The 17,434-nt window shown below is 43.7% G+C and overlaps 1 protein-coding gene across 4 annotated transcripts in view; it reads right to left on the reverse strand.

The window, feature by feature from the left end:
- The window catches only part of Fam178b (family with sequence similarity 178 member B), a 121,294-nt gene that overhangs the window by 86,659 nt on the left and 17,201 nt on the right, over positions 1 to 17,434 (reverse strand). For 2 of the 4 annotated variants that reach the window (XM_085679526.2, XM_048430335.3), the window contains exons 2-4: positions 7,432 to 7,657; positions 6,061 to 6,122; positions 4,031 to 4,144 (exon numbers count right to left, since the gene is read on the reverse strand). In XM_085679526.2, coding sequence (XP_085535652.2) covers positions 4,031 to 4,144; positions 6,061 to 6,122; positions 7,432 to 7,657 — 402 coding nt within the window. Of the gene's footprint in view, positions 1 to 4,030; positions 4,145 to 6,060; positions 6,123 to 7,431; positions 7,781 to 17,434 lie in introns of all 4 variants that reach the window. The other 2 variants (XM_048430340.3, XM_048430336.3) reach the window with 2 other exon arrangements.

Genomic DNA, 17,434 nt, shown 5'->3' on the forward strand with positions numbered 1-17,434 from the left:
GAGAGAGAGAGAGAGAGAGAGAGAGAGAGAGACTAGACCTGCCCATGAGCTTTTGAAATCTCAAAGCCCACCCACAAGGCCATACCTCCAAATCCTTCTAATCCTATCAAAAAGTTCCATTGCCTGGTGACTAAGCATTCAAATATATTAGCCTACGGAAGCCATCCTATTCAAACCACTATATTCCACTCCCTGGCCCCTATAGAGTTATAGTCGTATCATAATGTAAAAATGCATTCAGTCCAACTTTAAAAGTCTCTGAAGTCTATCACAGTCTCAATCCTGTTTTTAAAAAGTCCAAAGTTCAAAGTCTTTTCTGAGATTTATGGCAATTTCCTAACTGTAACCTTCTGTAATATCAAAATCAAGGAGCAGATCACATACTTCTAACATACAATAGCACAGAATACATGTTACCATCCAAAAGGGTGGAGAGGGGAGGGAGTTGTGATGCTATTCTTGGTTGTCAACCTGACCATGTGTGGAGTAGACTACAAATCCAGAATGGAGGGCACCCTGTGAGAGATTTTCAGCTTGGTTTGAAGTTGGTGACTGCACTTCTAGTCTGGATTTTTGAGGTAGGAAGACACAGACCCGTGATCTGGATATTGAAGCAGGAAAATATAAGCCTTTGATTGTGATCTAAAGGCTGGAAGACACAGGTCTTTAATTCAGATCTTGAGGCAGAAAGACACCTTTAATATGGGCTATAACTTTTGCTGGAAGTCTCTACAAGGACATATAAGAAGAAAGCCTTCTTTCTTTACTTGCTTGCCCTCGTCTTGCCAGCTCATCCATTCCTTCACTGGCATTGGAGCCTGCTTCTTCAGGATCCCGGCACATACAGAAGACCAGCTGAGACGCCCAGCCTTGTGCGACTGAGCAACCGTGAGAGATTCTTGGACTCTCTTTTCACAGCTAGCTGGATTGTTAAGTCAATCCAATAAATCCTCATATGTGTGTGTGTGTCACAAGGATCATTCCTTAAATTCTGTGACTCTAGAGAACCCCAAGTAATACAGATTTCTGTATCAGCAGTGGTTCTAGAGAAGCAGAAGTACAAGGACGAGTCTTCTACTTTTTACGGATCTAGGACAGGCTTTTCAATTCATCAGCACCTTCAGCTACTGAAGTCTCTCCAGTCACTCTGTTTCCTGGGAGCCCAGAGAGCACTGAAAGCCCATGGCATGAACTGTATTACAGCTTAAAGAGATAAATGCATTTGAGTATCCTGAGTCATCCACTGTGAGTGGCAATTCAGTTGCTGACCTGTATATGAAACTTCTGACAGCTTGGGGGAAAATGATGTTTCTGTCTGGGTAAATTGATAAAGGGTAGGAATGAGCTCTGTGATAAAATTAACCAACTTCAGAATATGGTGAAAGACAATAAAGAACTCAATGATAAAAATGATAAAATTGATATGGAGGGGCTCTAGGTACACATAAACAGCTTAAAGGTTTCTAAGTGTGCCCTGGAAGAGAATCTTATCTTAAGCATCCACAGAGCTTGAGAAAATCAAACTGAAGGCCCTCGTTATAAGGTTGGCTGAATTATATAAAAAATTCAAGTCCCAGGCTCAGAGGGTGGCAGTGGTTAATGGAAGGGCATTAACTAGTAAAGAATGGGATTCTATACCTTGGGATGGGGACGTGTGGGAGAACCCTAGTAAAGCTGAGAACTTTGAACCCCCAGATTCTCAAGAGTTTATCTCACCTGAGGAAGTATTACTCTCAGCCCCACCCCTTGAAATACTGCCTTTTTTTTTTTTCACTGAGGAAATTAATCCTTCATTGCCTGCTAAACCAGGAGCAAATGTCATGCCAGGAAAGACAATACTGATGACTCCCACCAATAGTTGCCTCTAGACCCTATAACCAGACCTAAGGCAAAGCAGGCTCCTAAAGGGGAAGTAGGAAGTTCAGTCAAGGAGGAGGGGCACTACACTACTAAAGAGCTTAAAAAGATTGCTAATTCATTCAAGCAGAAGTCTGGGGAATGTGTGTGGGAATGATTCTTGGACTTTCTGTCCATAGCCAGCCACTATTGGATTAGCTGGACTGCAGCCTGTATGTCATTTCAATAAATCCCCTTTATATATGTATTCATCCCATAAACTCTGTGACTCTAGAGAAACCTAATATATAGTGAGTATAATGAGGAAATACTGGACCAAAGCAAGGCTGAAAACCAGCAGGGTGAACTCCAAATTCTTCATCTCCATGTCAAAGTGTTCTTCATATATCCAAATCTGTTCAGCTTTGTTGACTGTAACACATTTCTCTCTCTTGAGCTGGTTCTACACCCAGTCTGTAGCTCTTCTTGGAATGTATCCCATGACTCTGGCATCTCCAACATCGTGGGGTTTCTGATGAAATCCAGATTTTGCCTTCACAAATTCATGCAATGGCCTCCTTGGGTCTTGATTCAGGGACACCCCTGACACACAACTGGTCCCAGTGACTTTCCTTAGCCATGAGGGAAATTCCACAACCCCTTTCTTGTATTTTTGACTCTAAAGCCAGAACCAAGAGGCCAAAGCTGTCCAGTTCTGCTGCTTGCTGGGGTTGGAACCCGGGCCCCCTCATTTAATTACACTCACTTCAACTTTCTGTTGTTGATATCTCCATCATTGGTTAAGCTTTTCTTTAATTCCTTTTCTCTGTTGGAAGCTTAGTTGGGTGGGGTCTTGCCCTGAGGTCACCACGCCCTTTACGCGGTGTGGCGTCAGGCTGTTTTGTTTAATCTCCTTGAGCACTGGACTCAGCTCCATGGCAGTTCCTAGAGCTCTCATTCTTCTCAAACTGTAAATTTTTAATTTTTCCTTGCTCAGTTTGCTCCTTTTCATTCTAGATCTGCAAAAGACTGGACACTAATAACCAAGCAACAGAGTCCATACTAGGCTATCTTGAAATCTCTGCTGCCAATGCCATTAATTCAAAACTCTTCAACTTAGCTTCAGGCAGATTTTTCAGACAGGGACAAAAAACAGCCAAATTCTTTGCCAAAATATCACAAGAATTGTCTCTAGGCTTCTTACTAATATTCTTCCCATCTGAAACTCCTTGAGCTGATTCCCCAGTTAAAATCACCCTCATCATACTGTCTTTCATGCTCCTACTAGGATGGGCTCCTAAGTCCCACTTAAAGCATCCAACCACTTTCTAGTACAAAGTCCCAATGTCTTCTGTATTCCTCCAATGAACAGACTGTCTGTCACAGCAAAACCCCACTCCCGGTACCAACTTCTGTCTTAGTCACTGTTATATTGTTGTGAAGAAACACCACAACCAAGGTAACTCTTATTAAAGAATATTAATTGGGGGCTTGCTTACAGTTTTAGAGGTTTATTCCATTAATTATCATCATGGTGGCAAGAATGGTGGTGACATGTAGGCAGGTGCTGGAGCAGTAGGTGAGAGCTATATTCTGATCCACGGGTAGAGAGAGAGAGACTGGGCTTGCCATGGGGCTTTTGAAACCTCAAAGCCTACTCCCAGGGACATACTTCCTTCAACAAGGCCACACCTCCTAATCCTCTACTTCCTGGTGACAAAGCATTCAAATATATGAACCTATAGGTCCATCTTATTGAAATCATCACACATGGAAAACATAATATCATAAAGGCGGATTCCATTGTAGACCCCAGGCATCTGAGACCTCATGGTGTAGATGAATTCAGCCCTCCCTCAAACCAAAGGCCAATAAACCCTGAGCCAGACAACAGCACTGACGGCATTTTCCTTCCCCCAGTGAGAGGAAGATGAAAACTTTCATGTGTTCATAGTCTCCTCTCTAAAGGCAGTTTTCAGTTAAGTCAGTGTTTTTTGTGTAGCTATTTCCTCAGAGATACGATCCTAGGAACCTGGCTGATAACTGGGCTGTTTGATGACCTCTGTGTCCTAGAAGCCCTGCAGTGCTGATTGGCTACTTCTTGAATTAATGAGTGGCTGTGGTCATAAGAGGAGGAAGTGGCACAAATTGCTGGTGAAATTCTGCCCATACCCATAAGAGGCCCAACTCCTACCTGTGCTCAGGTGTGAGCACTGTCTCTCTGTAGTCTTCATCACCTTCAGAGGAGTCAAGCTTGGAGCGGTCCTGCCACAGCAGCTGCTCCCACTTCTGCTCCATGGCCTGTTCTCTTTGGGGGGGAAATGAGAGCCTGAGTCAGTCATCATCACTGATATTGTCTCCCCACCCATCTCCCCAGGCTACAGGGATTCTCCCCATCCTCCAGAACACAGCAGAACCAGGAAGTGCCAGGCAACTTTCCTGAGGGGTGCAGCTCTGTGCTGTCTCTAGTGGGCAAGGCTGAAAGAAGACAGCTATGGCCGCACAGCATCCAGTGCGTTTTTATTTGTGATCTTGTTTGAACATATCACGGCTCAATCACATGATGAGAGGATGCTTGTACCCCCGGTCCTCGGCAGCCCAGAGCCTTCCCTCCCATCATCACGGACCCTTGGTAAGAACAATTCCATTTCCTGCCAAGGTCCTGAAAGCAGCCTTATACCTGATGATTTCTAGTCCATGTGACTGGTTCCCTCATGTCACATATCTAACTCTTCAATCCCCAAACAACCTAGAACCTAGCAGGTCGGGACATAAGACCCATTAGAAGCTTGGAGCCCTTTGCAGGCCCTCACTCTCAGCTCTGCTGCGTAGGACAGTCTGCAGGCAGAAAAACACATTCTGACCCCTTGGGACGCTTCCGTGATTTAGTGGGTGTTTGGGTTCAAGCAGTTTATCACATCACTGCTTTGTCTCCTACCACATCCCTCTTACCTGTCAGCATCTGGAGTTCCTGTCCCAGCCTTCCAGGAGCAGCATGGCCCTGTCCTATCTGCCTTTACAAGATATCACCCCTCCCCCTGCAAGGATCAAGGGCAAGCCTGCTATTTGGGGCCCTTTCTTAGCAACTTGACAATACGGAAAATACCAAATTCAAGACATGTCCAGGTGAGGGGAGTGGTACCATTAACTCCCTACATCAAGTCTCCATCTCAAGCAACGACAACCAAACAATAGTCCTGAGATATTAAAAACCAAAATAACTATGGAGGAAGGAGACAGATTGATTCTGAGAGTAGATAGAATGGATAAAACCAGGGAAAACAACCGTCCATCCCATGAGTATCCCTAACTCTACTCTGGGCAAGCATGCAGGGCTGTGAGTTCAGACCAAAGATCCTGTGAAGACAGGCAGGGATGCTTTCAGCAGCAGTTAGGAGGCAGGAGCTCCACCTGCACTCAATGTGTCTGTGCACAGACCTGCATTTAGTCTATGTGCACACATGCACACAGGAAAGGACGGGGAGGAAAGAATTAGGTCACGAGAATAATGAACAATCATCTGCTTACACGCCACCGAACGGCAGGTTAGCCAGCAGGCCCACACAGGAGCAGCTGTTCCTGGCCACTTCACAGCATGAGGAGTCTGCTGGGCACAGGAGGAATCTGCAGTCCCACTCCAAAGGGCCCCTCCTCAATGCAAGCCAGCCTCCTCCCTGAGAGTCACCCCAAAAGAAGACTGACAGGTGCTGGTCGCTGACACTAGCTGCACCCCCTAAGAGACTTCGACTTCTGACCAACTTTTGCCTTCAGAAACTGCAGAGGCGAACAGTATCCGGAGCCTGACTTCTCTCTGAGCAGTGGTGCTGTGTGACAGGAAGGCCGGCGTGATCAGATAAAGTGAGAAAGAAAGGCGGCCAAAGGGGCTAGTACAGGACAGGACAGAGGCCAGACTCAGGCCGAACCACAGCTGTCTTCCTTTCCATGGCCCTCTGATGGGACACCTTTGTGGCATCAACTGGGTAAGGGAGGAGGCTGGGAGGAAGAGGGACCTGGGATGAGGGCTTTCTTTGATCCTCATATAGATGAGGCACCTGGCCCTGGACCTGACTGTGAGCTATGCTTCTTCCTAGTCAGAGCACACAGGGTAGGCCATGCCTGCCGGGAAGGCTGCTCCACAACCCCACAGGGAGTTGCCCTGAGCCCTCAGTCTTCATCTGTTTCATAACTGATCCCGCCCCATGACAGGCCTCGCCGCACGCTCACCTCTTCTCTTGCAGTAAGTAGTCTAAGTTGTTGACATAGCACTCCGAGCCCCCAGAGGAAATCTAGAAAGACAGGACACGGGCATGGGGAGGGTTTGGCATGAATGTATTCTGCTCGCTTTTCTGAACTGATAATATAGTCACACGAGTTTTTAAAAATTGGAAATTATGAAGGTCTCTCCCAGTGCCTAGCTACAGGCAACCCCAGGTGAATGTGCTTGTGTGCTTTTAGGTGTTGCTATACAAGGACAAGCAAGCAGTAATTTCATCCACCCCTGTAATTCAAACAGAATATGCCACACGCCTCAGCCTGCACTGTGTTCTTTCCAATCAGAAATACATCTTGAGTGTCATTTCATATCATTGCCAAAGAGATCATGTATATGTGTACATGTACAGGTATTTGTGTGTATGTTTATATATGCACATGTGCATGTGTGTATATGTGTGTTCACTGGTTTGCAAATGTATGTGTGTGCATGTGTGTATGTGTGTGCAGGTTTGCACATGTATGCATGTGCATGTATGTATAAGTATATATGTGTGTGTGTGTGTGCATGTGTATGTATCTGTGTGTGCATGCTATATGCTCAATTGACATTGTCAGGTTATTCTTAGACATGACTAGAACACAATTCATTAGTTCTCCAGTGGCACTGACAATCTTAGGCTACTGTAAATAATTGAAACACTATGCTTGGAATAAATTTCCTGAGTCCATGGGCCCTTAAGTGTCCCTCACTGTGCTTCCCACAGGTCCTCCCTGAGTCTCCATGTAGGATCTCTATTACTGCACTCCAGTTACAGTCTTTGTGTGCTGCCAAGCCCAGATCCTGGCCTGAGGTCCTTCGTTGCTGCAAGATCAACCCCTAACCTTAGACATAAATGCCATGGGGGCCCCATGCAGAAATGGCATTGAATCTGGTGCTACCCCCGGCTTTCAACAGGCAGAGTTAGGAGTAAAAACACGGACAGGAGTGGAGCCTGGCTTGAGGCCTGCACTCTCAGCTGTGAGGGCCCTTGGACTGGGGAGAGGTTAGATATATAATCAAGCAAGAGTTGGGACCGGGGCTAAGTGCACAAAGAGAGTGGGGGCATGGCTGTGGGAAGGGGCAGCCAGAAAGGTCAGGCTTGTGGGCAACTAAGAGGGGTCACTAAAAAGAGGTCAATGATCTAATCTACATGGGAAGTAGAAAAAGACAATATCTCCTGAGTAAATTGGGAGCATGGGGACCTTGGAGGAGGTTTGAAGTGGGGAGGGGAGAGGCAGGGAGAGGAGCAGAGAAAAATGTGGAGCTTAATAAAAATAAAAATAAAAAAAAGAGGCCAATGAGGTAAAGTCAAGGTGGCGGGGTGGGGGAGGCTTACTTACCTCTGGAGTCACGGCCTGTTGGCTTGGACCTGCCATGCTCCAGAACAGTTTCTCCAGTGAGGCCAGCCCTATCTTCTGGTCTGGAGGCTTCTTCTCCAAGTCCTTATGTGGTCTCCTGTGAATCTGAAGTACCTTCTTGTTCTTGTTCAGGAATTCTATAGGTGGTGGGCTCCAATCAGTGGGGAACGAGTCTCGAGGCATCTGCATCTTGGGCCTCTTCAATGATCTAGGAGTAAGAGCCACTGTGGAGCTGTAGAGCGGTGGCACTGAGTAGAGAAGAGGGTGTCCAGAATGCTGCACTTCAGGTTAGGAAAAGGACAGGCAGGCTCAACAATGGCTGCTTGAACCCCTGTGGATATGAAAGAGTACTATGGTGTCCCCATCCACCCCACCAGTGTCCCAGACATTAAATCACACTGGGTACAGAGAGGGATGACTTGGAGTTGCTATGTATTGATTGTAAGGGTAATAATTCCTCATCATGTGCCCTCATCATGTGCAGGTAATGCCTCCCTCCGCAAAATCTTCTGAGCCTGGGCATCTGAAAACTTTGGGATGCTCTATTCTCAACAGAACTCCTTGACAGGTGAGGTGACCTCCAGAAGAAACCTAAAGACTAAATCCTTGTGTTTCCCAGAAGGAAGGGCCTGGTACCCAGGAGGAATTTCTTCTCCAGGGCTGTCACAAGGAGTAGGCACTGTGCCTGAGGTCAGACAACTAAGATGCAGGGGCTTCCTGACTTTTCAGAGGGGCAAGCAGAAGGACTTTGACTCCCTGACTCCCCCCCCCTCTCTTTCTCTCTCTCTCTCTCTCTCTCTCTCTCTCTCTCTCTCTCTGTGTGTGTGTGTGTGTGTGTGTGTGTGTGTGTGTTTGTGTGTGTATGTTTGTCCAGCACCTTCCAAGAGATAAGCTGTATTCTGAGATGATATCATGTCCCACATCATCTGGTCTGAATTTAGGGACTCCTATTCCAACTGGTATCATCCTGCTTGTTACAAGAGGTGGGACAGGGTGATCTGTTCTCTACCATGTCTCAGACTTAACACATGGTTGGAGGCTCATATATTTTGGTTGAGTGACGGAGCAGTTTAAAGGGCTGCTGGGAAGGACCAGGATCTGAGGGACAGGTCTGGCTGAACTGCAGTGAAGGCGAACAGCTAGTGAGAGCCTAGAACCCAGCAATCAAATAAAGCGACAGTTTACAGAAGTTTACTCTAAACCAACTAGGATTCATGCTCCACAACAGTAGAGAAAATAAATCAATATAACTGGGATATTTTACTCAAAACTTTAAAATTTTAAGACCTAATCAAAATGTATAAAATCATTACAATGACTATTGACATGTGAGAAACAGATTAATACTTACACTTAAAAATGCTTATTTGGTTACATCAAGGAGGCTCAGCTGGGAAAGGTGTTTGCTATACACACACAAATAATAGAATACATTTTTAAATATTTATTTATTTATTTATTATGTATACAATATTCTGTATGTATGTATGCCTACAGACCAGAAGAGGGCACCAGACCCCATTACAGATGGTTGTGAGCCACCATGTTGTTGCTGGGAATTGAACTCAGGACCTTTGGGAGAGTAGGCAATGCTCTTAACCTCTGAGCCATCTCTCCAGCCCCAATAGAATACATTTTTAAATGGCTAATTTCTTTTCTTCAATGTTTGTCTTTCAAGTCAGGGTCTCACTATGTATGTAGCTCTGGCTGTCCTGGAACTCACTATGTAGATCAGGCTGACCTTGAACTCCAGAGATCCACCAGCCTCTGCCTTCCAAGTGCAGAGTTAAGCATGCACCACTACACCTGGCTAAATGGCTTATTTTTTTAGGGATCAATCTCTATCAATGAAGCATAACCACACACACAAAAATGTCTATATTCTGGAGTGACATCAACAAACAGTGCCTCAGGAAATCCCTAAAATATGGGCCATCACAGGTCTGCCAGATAGAAACTTAAAAGAGAAATAAGAAAACTAACAGATATTATGACTCAAATGAACTTAACAGACATATATAGAACATTTGACCCAAACACAAAAGAAAATAACTTCTTCTCAGGACCTCATGGAACTTCCTTAAAAATTGATCACACACTTGGTAACAAAGCAAACCTCAACAGATAAAAAAAAAATTGGAATAACCCCATGTATTTTATCAAATCGCCATGGCTTAAAGTTAGAATTCAACACCAACACTAATTACAGAAAGCCCACAAATACATGGAAATTGAACAATGCTCAACTGAATCATCAATGGGTCCAGGAAGAAATAACAAGGAAATTAAAGACTCCCTAAAATTCAATGAAAATGACCGAACAACATACCCAAACTTATGGGACACAATAAAAGCAGTACTAAGAGGAAAGTTCACAGCACAAAATAACTACATAAAGAAGCTGGAGGGGGCTGGAGAGATGGCTCAGTGGTTAAGAGCATTGCCTGCTCTTCCAAAGGTCCTGAGTTCAATTCCCAGCAACCACATGGTGGCTCACAACCATCTACAATGAGATCTGGTGCCCTCTTCTGGTGTGCGGGCATACACACAGACAGAATATTGTATACATAATAAATAAGTAAATACTTAAAAAAACTTATTAAAAAATTTAAAAAACAAGCTGGAAAAATCCTACACTTAGTGAGTTAACAGTACACCTGAAAGAGCTAGAACAAAAAGAAGCAAACTCACCCTGAAGAAATAGACAGTGGAAAATAATCAAATTGAGGGCTAAAATCAATAAAATAGAAACAAAGAAAACAATACAAAGAATCAATGAAACAAAGACTTGGTTCTTCAAGAAAATCAACAAGATTGACAAATTTTTATCCAAACTAACCAAAAGGCAGAGAGAGAATATCCAAATTAACAAAAGGAATGAAAAGGGGGACATAACAACAGACACTGAGGAAATTCAGGGAATCATCAAGTCATACTTCAAAAACCTGTACTCCACAAAATTAGAAAATTTAAAGGAATTGGACAACTTTAAAGTACCACATACCAAAATTAAATCAAGACCAGATAAAAATTAAACAGATCTACAACCCATAAGAAAATAGAAGCAGTCATCAAAAGCCTCCCAATCAGTAAAAGCCCAGGACCAGGTGGTGTCAGTGCACAATTCTACCAGAATTTCAAAGAAGCAATAATACGGTTACTCCTCAAATTGTTCCACACAATAGAAACAGAAGGAACACTGCCAAACTCATTTTAAGAGACTACAGTTACCCTGATACTAAAACCACAAAAAGACTCAACAAAACAAGAGAATTACAGACCAATCTCCCTCATGAACATTGATGTAAAAATACTCAATAAAATACTGGCAAACCTAATCCAAGAATACATCAGAAACATCATCCACCATGATCAAGAAGGCTTCATCCCAGAGATGCAGGGATGGTTCAACATATGAAAATCCATCAATGTAATCTATCATATAAATAAGCTGAAAGAAAAAAAAACATAATCATCTCATTAGATGTTGAAGAAGTTGTCAACAAAATCCAACACCCCTTCATGAAAAATGTCTTGGAGAGGTCCATGAAACAAGGAACATTTCAAAACATAATAAAGGCAACAAACAACAAGCCAACAGCCAGCATCAAACTAAATAGAGAGAAACTCAAAGCGACTCCACTAAAATTAGAAACAAGACAAGGTTGTCCACTCTCTCCATATCTATTCAACATAGTACTCAAAGTTCTAGCTAGAGCAATAAGACAACAAAAGAAGATCAAAGGGATACAAATTGGAAAGGAAAAAGTCAAACTTTCACCATTTTCTGATGATATGATAGTAAATATTAAGTGACTCAAAAAATTCTACCAGGGAACTCCTACAGCTGATAAATACCTTCAGTAATGTGGTGTGATACAATATCAACTAAAAAAAAAAATCAGTAAACCTCCTATATACAAATGATAAAAGGGTTGAGAAAAAAATCAGAAAAACATCACCTTTCACAATGGCTACAGACAACATAAAATATTGTGGGGTAACTCTAGCAAAACAAATGAAAGACCTGTATGACAAGAATTTTAAATCTTTGAAGAACAAAATTAAAGACTTCTGAAAATGGAAAATGAAAAAAAATGATCCTGGATAGACAGAACTAGCATTAAAAATGGCAATCTTACCAAGAGCAATCTACAGATTCAGTGAACTACCCATCAAAATCTCAGCACACTTCTTCACAGACCTCGAAAGAACAATACTAAATTTCATATGGGGAAACAGAAAACCCAGTAATAGCCAAATCAACTCTGTACAATAAAGGAACATCTGGAGGCATCACCATCCCTGACTTCAAGCTCTATTATAGAGCTACAGTAATGAAAACAGCTTGGTATTGGCATAAAAACAGACAGGAGGACCAGTGGAATCAAATTAAAGATCATTATATTAAAACACACACTTATGAACATCTGAATTTTGACAAAGAAGTTAAAACATGTCAACATGTAGAAGAATGCAAATAGATCTATATCTATGGTCATGCACAAAACTCAAGTCCAAATGGATCAAAGACCTCAGCACAAATTTATCTATATTAAACCTCATAGAAGAGAAAGTGAAGTACACTTGAACTCACTGACATGGGAAACCACCTCCTAATTATAACACCAGTAGTACAGACACTGAGAGCAAATATTAATAAATTGGACCTCTTGAAACCGAGAAGCTTCTGTAAAGCAAAGGACATGATCGACAAGACAAACAGCAGCCTACAGAATGGGTAAAGATCTTCACCAACCCCACATCTGACAGAGGGCTGATCTCCAAAATATAAAAAGAACTCAAGAAACTAAACATCAAACTACCAAATAATCCAATTAAAAAGTGGGATACAGCTCTAAACAGAGAATTATCAACAGAAAAATCTCAAATGACTGAAAGACACTTAAGGAAATGTTCCTTATGTCATCAGGAAAATGCAAATAAAAAACAATTGTGAGATACCTTAGAATGGCTAAGATCAAAAGCACTGATGACAGCTTACACTGGTGAGGATGTGGAGTAAGGGCAATACTCCTCCATTGCTGGTGGGAGTGCAAACTCGTACAGCTGCTGTGGAAATCAGTATGGTGATTTCTCAGAAAATTTGATATCAATCTACCTCAAGACCCAGCAATATCACTTTTGGGCATATACCCAAAAGATACACAAGAACATTTGTTCAAGTATGTTCATAGCAGCATTATTTGTAATAGCCAGAACCTGGAAACAACCTAAATGCCCCTTAATCAAAGAACAGACAGAGAAAATGTGGTTTAATTACACAATGAACTACTATTTGGCAGTAAAAAACAATAACATTTGTAAATTTGCAGTCAAAAAGACGAAACTAGAAAACCATCCTGAGTGAGGTAACCCCGACCCAGAAAGACAAATATGTATATACTCACTCACAAGTGGATACCAGAAATAAAGCAAAGGAAAGCCAGCCTACAGTCTACAACCCAAAGAACAAGAACCCTTTTCCAGAAACAGAAGCAGAGACACACAACTAAACAATGAGCCGAGCTCTAGGCAAACAGAGTGTTGAGCGATAATATGAACAAAGGGACCAAGATGATGATGGGAAACCCACAGAATCAGCTGGCCTGAACTAGTGGAAGATCACTGGTTCCAGACCAGGACCAAGCTAGGGTCCCTGAATACAGGTGACAATAGTGTGACTAGGGCAGTATATGGGGCCAGTGGCAGTGGGACCAGGATCTAACTCTAATGCAGGAACTGACTGTGTGGAGCCCATTCTCTATGGAGAGATACATTGCTCAGCCTAGGCATGGGTAGGGGAGGGTTTTGGTCCTACCTCAAGGAGGTGCTGGGACAAACTTCCCAGGGGTGGCCTTAACTTCTCTGAGGAGTGGATGGAAGTGGGGTGGGGTAAGGGGAGAACAAGTGAGAGGAGGAGGGAGGGATAACTAGGATTGGTATGTAAAAAATAAATTAATAAATAAAATAAAAAAAATACTCACTGCTCTTGCAGAGGACCTGAATTCCATTTCTAACACCCACATTAGGGCTCGCAACTGCCAAAAACTCCAATTCAAGGAGATCTGGTTCCCTCTTGTGATCTCCACAGGCATCCGTGTGCACGTGGTGCACATACATACGATTAGGCAGACACACACATAAATAAAAGTTAAAATAAAATAAAATAAACCAAAATAACCAGGCATGGTGACATAAGCCTTTAATCCCAGCACTCAAGAGGACAGAGGCAGGTGGATCTCTGTGTGGATGAAGCTACTCTGGTCTATACAGAGTTTCAGGTCAGCCAGGAGACCTTGTCTCAAAAAAAACAAATAAAAATGTCACTAGCCATCTGGTTGCAGGACTAAGTGAAGATACTCTTCAGGGCTGGTAGTCTCAGGTCCCCAAATGGCCAAGGCCCAGGGATTGGACGAGCAGTCCTAGAAATGTATGGCTCTAAACCATAAGACATAGGGGCCTATTTTTCCAGGTCAGAGATGTAAAGTTCCAGACATCTGAGTTAGAGGTTTATCAAAAAAGCTTTAACTGGGGCTGAAGAGATGGTTCAGAAGTTAAGAGCACTAGCAGCTCTTCCAGAGGTCCCAAGTTCAATTCCCAGCAACAAAATGGTAACGAACCATCTATAATGAGATCTGGTGCCCTCTTCTGGTGTGCAGGCATACATGCAGGCAGAACACTGGATAATTAATAAATGCATAAATCTTAAATAAAAAAAAAAGCTTGCAGAGAGATGGTGGTGCACGCCTTTAATCCCAGCATTCAGGGAGGCAGAGGCAGGCAAATCTCTTTGAGTTCCAGTCAGAGACACACAGAGAAACTGTGTCTTGAAAAAAACCAAAAACTGCCCGGCGGTGGTGGAGCATGCCTTTAACTCCAGCACTCGGGAGGCAGAGGCAGGTGGATCTCTGTGAGTTCAAGGCCAGCCTGCTCTACAAGAGCTAGTTCCAGGACAAGCTCCAAAGCTACAGAAAAACCCTGTCTCGAAAAACCAAAGAGAGAGAGAGAGAGAGAGAGAGAGAGAGAGAGAGAGAAAACAAAACCCCAAAAAACCTAAAAAGCTTTCATCTCCAGCAACCACAGCACTTAAGTCCCTGCAATCCTCAGCTTCCAGCGGTAGAGAGTGGCGGCGGCGGCAGCACAGCAAACAGTGACTTCTACAGGCTCCAAGGTGCTGGGACCCTCAGCCTACAGAGGTCAGTGTCCTTGACAGGAGCTAGCCATACAGCTGTCAGGCTCAGGGTGTCTCAGACTCCTGGCCTCTGAGGCTTAGTGGCCCCCTGGAACTCTTCTAGCAACCAGGGCTGACAACTCTTCGGGGGTCCTCACTGTCCCTCTCCCTTTGCTTCTCTCCCCACGGTTTCTGCCTCAGTTATTTCTGAGCTCTTCCGCTGCCCTCTGGCGGCTGTGCTGTTATCTTCACCGCAGCGCTAGCGCCACACCCACCCTCTACACGTTATCAGCTCAGCAAGCTCTTGTGATAATAATAACAAAGCAGGGCCAGAGAGAGCTCAAGTTCCATTCCTGGAATCCACGGCGGAAGAAGAGAAGCAACTCCCAAAGCAGTGCCTGTGGGTGCAGGCCAGAGGCATGGGATTCCTAGAGCTGTGGTTATCTAAGTGGTTGTGAGCCACTTGGCATGGGTGCTGGGAATCGAACTCAAATACTCTTAACTGCTGAGCCACCTATCCAGCCTGCCCCTGCCCCTCCGAGGTGGTGCACTCTTGAATCCTAGCCCTCGGGAGGTGGGGGCAAGGAAGACCTGGATTTTGTCATCCTTGATTACACAGGGAGTAAAAGGCCAGCCTGTGTTATTATTTTGAGACCTTGTCCCACAAAAGCACATAACCATACCAAAACAAAGCCACCTCTGAAAGAACAGCAGAAAACAAAACAAAACAAAACAAAACAAAAAACTAGGTGATGTGCAAAGACCACCGAGAGAAACCTGGGCTTTAATGCTTTAACACACGACAGTCAACAAAGGAGAATGTCTCCTGAACAGCCTGCTCATCCCAGTTAGCAGGGATGTCAGCACCAAGCCTGGAAGCCCCTCATGCAAAGGAAGGACCGCACTTGAACCAGTCACGAAGTGCTCCTCCTCTGGCCTGGATGAGAACAGGGCTACAGGGTCACTGAGAGTTTACAGAGTCAAGCAAAAGTTGTTTTGAAACAGTCGTGGCTGAGTTAGCATTCTGGAGCTGGGACTACTTCAGTAGCAAGTGGCTATGGCTGCACTGGGCTTACTAAAGATGCATGTGGAGGGTTCAGAGGCGTGCTGGTGTGGGAGCTCGGCTGGGCGCTTGACTCATAGTCCCTTTGTGCAAGGCGGCGGTGCACCAGCAAAGAAGCCAATGCTGTCAGTTAGTCACATCTCCTACCCTATTACACACGTGAAGAGGGGTGTTGACAGGAGCCTAGGGATCCGGCGCAATGGATAAAGCCCTTGCTATGCAAGAATGAGAGCCTCAGTTCAGAACCTCAGCGCCCATTTAAAATCTGGATGTGATGGTGTGCATCCCGGCTTAGAAATAACATAGTAATCAGTGAACTGAAGCAACAAAATAAGTGATCGGAAGTAATAAAAAGCAGCAGGCTTTACAAAGGTAGTTTAGGGAAGTGAGTAGGAAGAACCAGCCCTGGGGAGCAGGGAGAAGCCAACTGCAGGAGGTACCATTTTAGCCACACTATGCAAAATGCCCAGCTGTGCTTGTTTTTGCTTTTTGTTTCTTTTTGAGACAGGGTCTCTCTACGTAGTCCTGGCTATTCTAGAACTTGCTATACAGATCAGACTGGCCTTGAACTCATAGAGATTCTCCTGCCTCTGCCTCCCAGGCACTGGGATTAAATGCAGGCACCATCATACCTGACTAAATGTCCAGTTCTCAACATAAAATTACAAAATATGCAAAGGCAAAACAAACTCCAAGATTATGATCTATTCATAAGAAAAGGGGAAGGGCAATAGACAGAAACTACTCCTGAGGAAGCCCAGACATTGATCTTTTAGAGCAAAGTGTAATCAATAGTCTTAAGAATGTCCAAAGAATTCAGAGACCATGACAAAAAGCCAAGCAAAGCCAAAAGAATGATACGCCACCAAAGTGTCAGCAAAAAGGTAGGGCAAGAAAAGGCACCAAGCAGAAACCCTGGAGATGAAAAGTCTAAAAACTGAAATGGAAACTCTGTAACAAAAATACTTTCCAACAAAGGCAGAGACAGCAAGACCTCAGGAAAAGGCAGGCAGGAAAATGAGTTGTTAGTGGGCTTGTCTTAGCAGGGTAGCACCTGCTACCAGAAGGAGACTCAGTTCCCTCCAGTGAAGTCTCACTGGGTCTATTGACCACACCTCAGGGTAAGCCTCATGCCCAGGGGTAGTTGGCCAACACAAAATGAACTCAGAGGAAATTTTGTAGACTTTTTGTCTCATTTTCCTTTTTTGGAAATTTTTTTGTCTTATTGGCTTTTTGCTTGTATGTTTTGATTTCAATTTTTGTGGTTTTACGTGTGTGTTTTTGTGTGTTTCCAGAGTTCTTTTGTTTTGTTTTGTTTTAAGAGCGAGATTAAGAACATAAAGTTGGCTGTGTAGGAAGAATTAGAGGAGAAAAACATGATCAAGATGTCAATACGAAAAAAAACCTTTCAATTAAAAAGGAAAAAGAGTAATCCGTGTCTAAACCGAAAAAAAAAAAGGGGGTATCAGAGGCCGAAAAGATGACTCAGTGGTTATGAGCACTGACTGCTCTTCCAGAGGATTGAGCTTCAATTCCCAGCATCCACAACCACATGTAACTCCAGTTCCAGGGGGTCTAATACCCTCTTATGACCTCTGAAGGGATTGCATTTCTGTGATGCAGAGACACATGCAGGTCAGACACCCATAAGCATAAAAATTAGTAATAAATGAAAGTATTTTAAAAACAGTGCATAGCAACTAAAGGTAAGTAAAGAGAGGAATGTAAGACAGTGCATGGTAACTTCT

This window comes from Myodes glareolus, chromosome 18, assembly GCF_982192425.1.
Source record: "Myodes glareolus chromosome 18, mMyoGla1.1, whole genome shotgun sequence".
In the NCBI taxonomy this organism is placed as follows: domain Eukaryota; kingdom Metazoa; phylum Chordata; class Mammalia; order Rodentia; family Cricetidae; genus Myodes; species Myodes glareolus.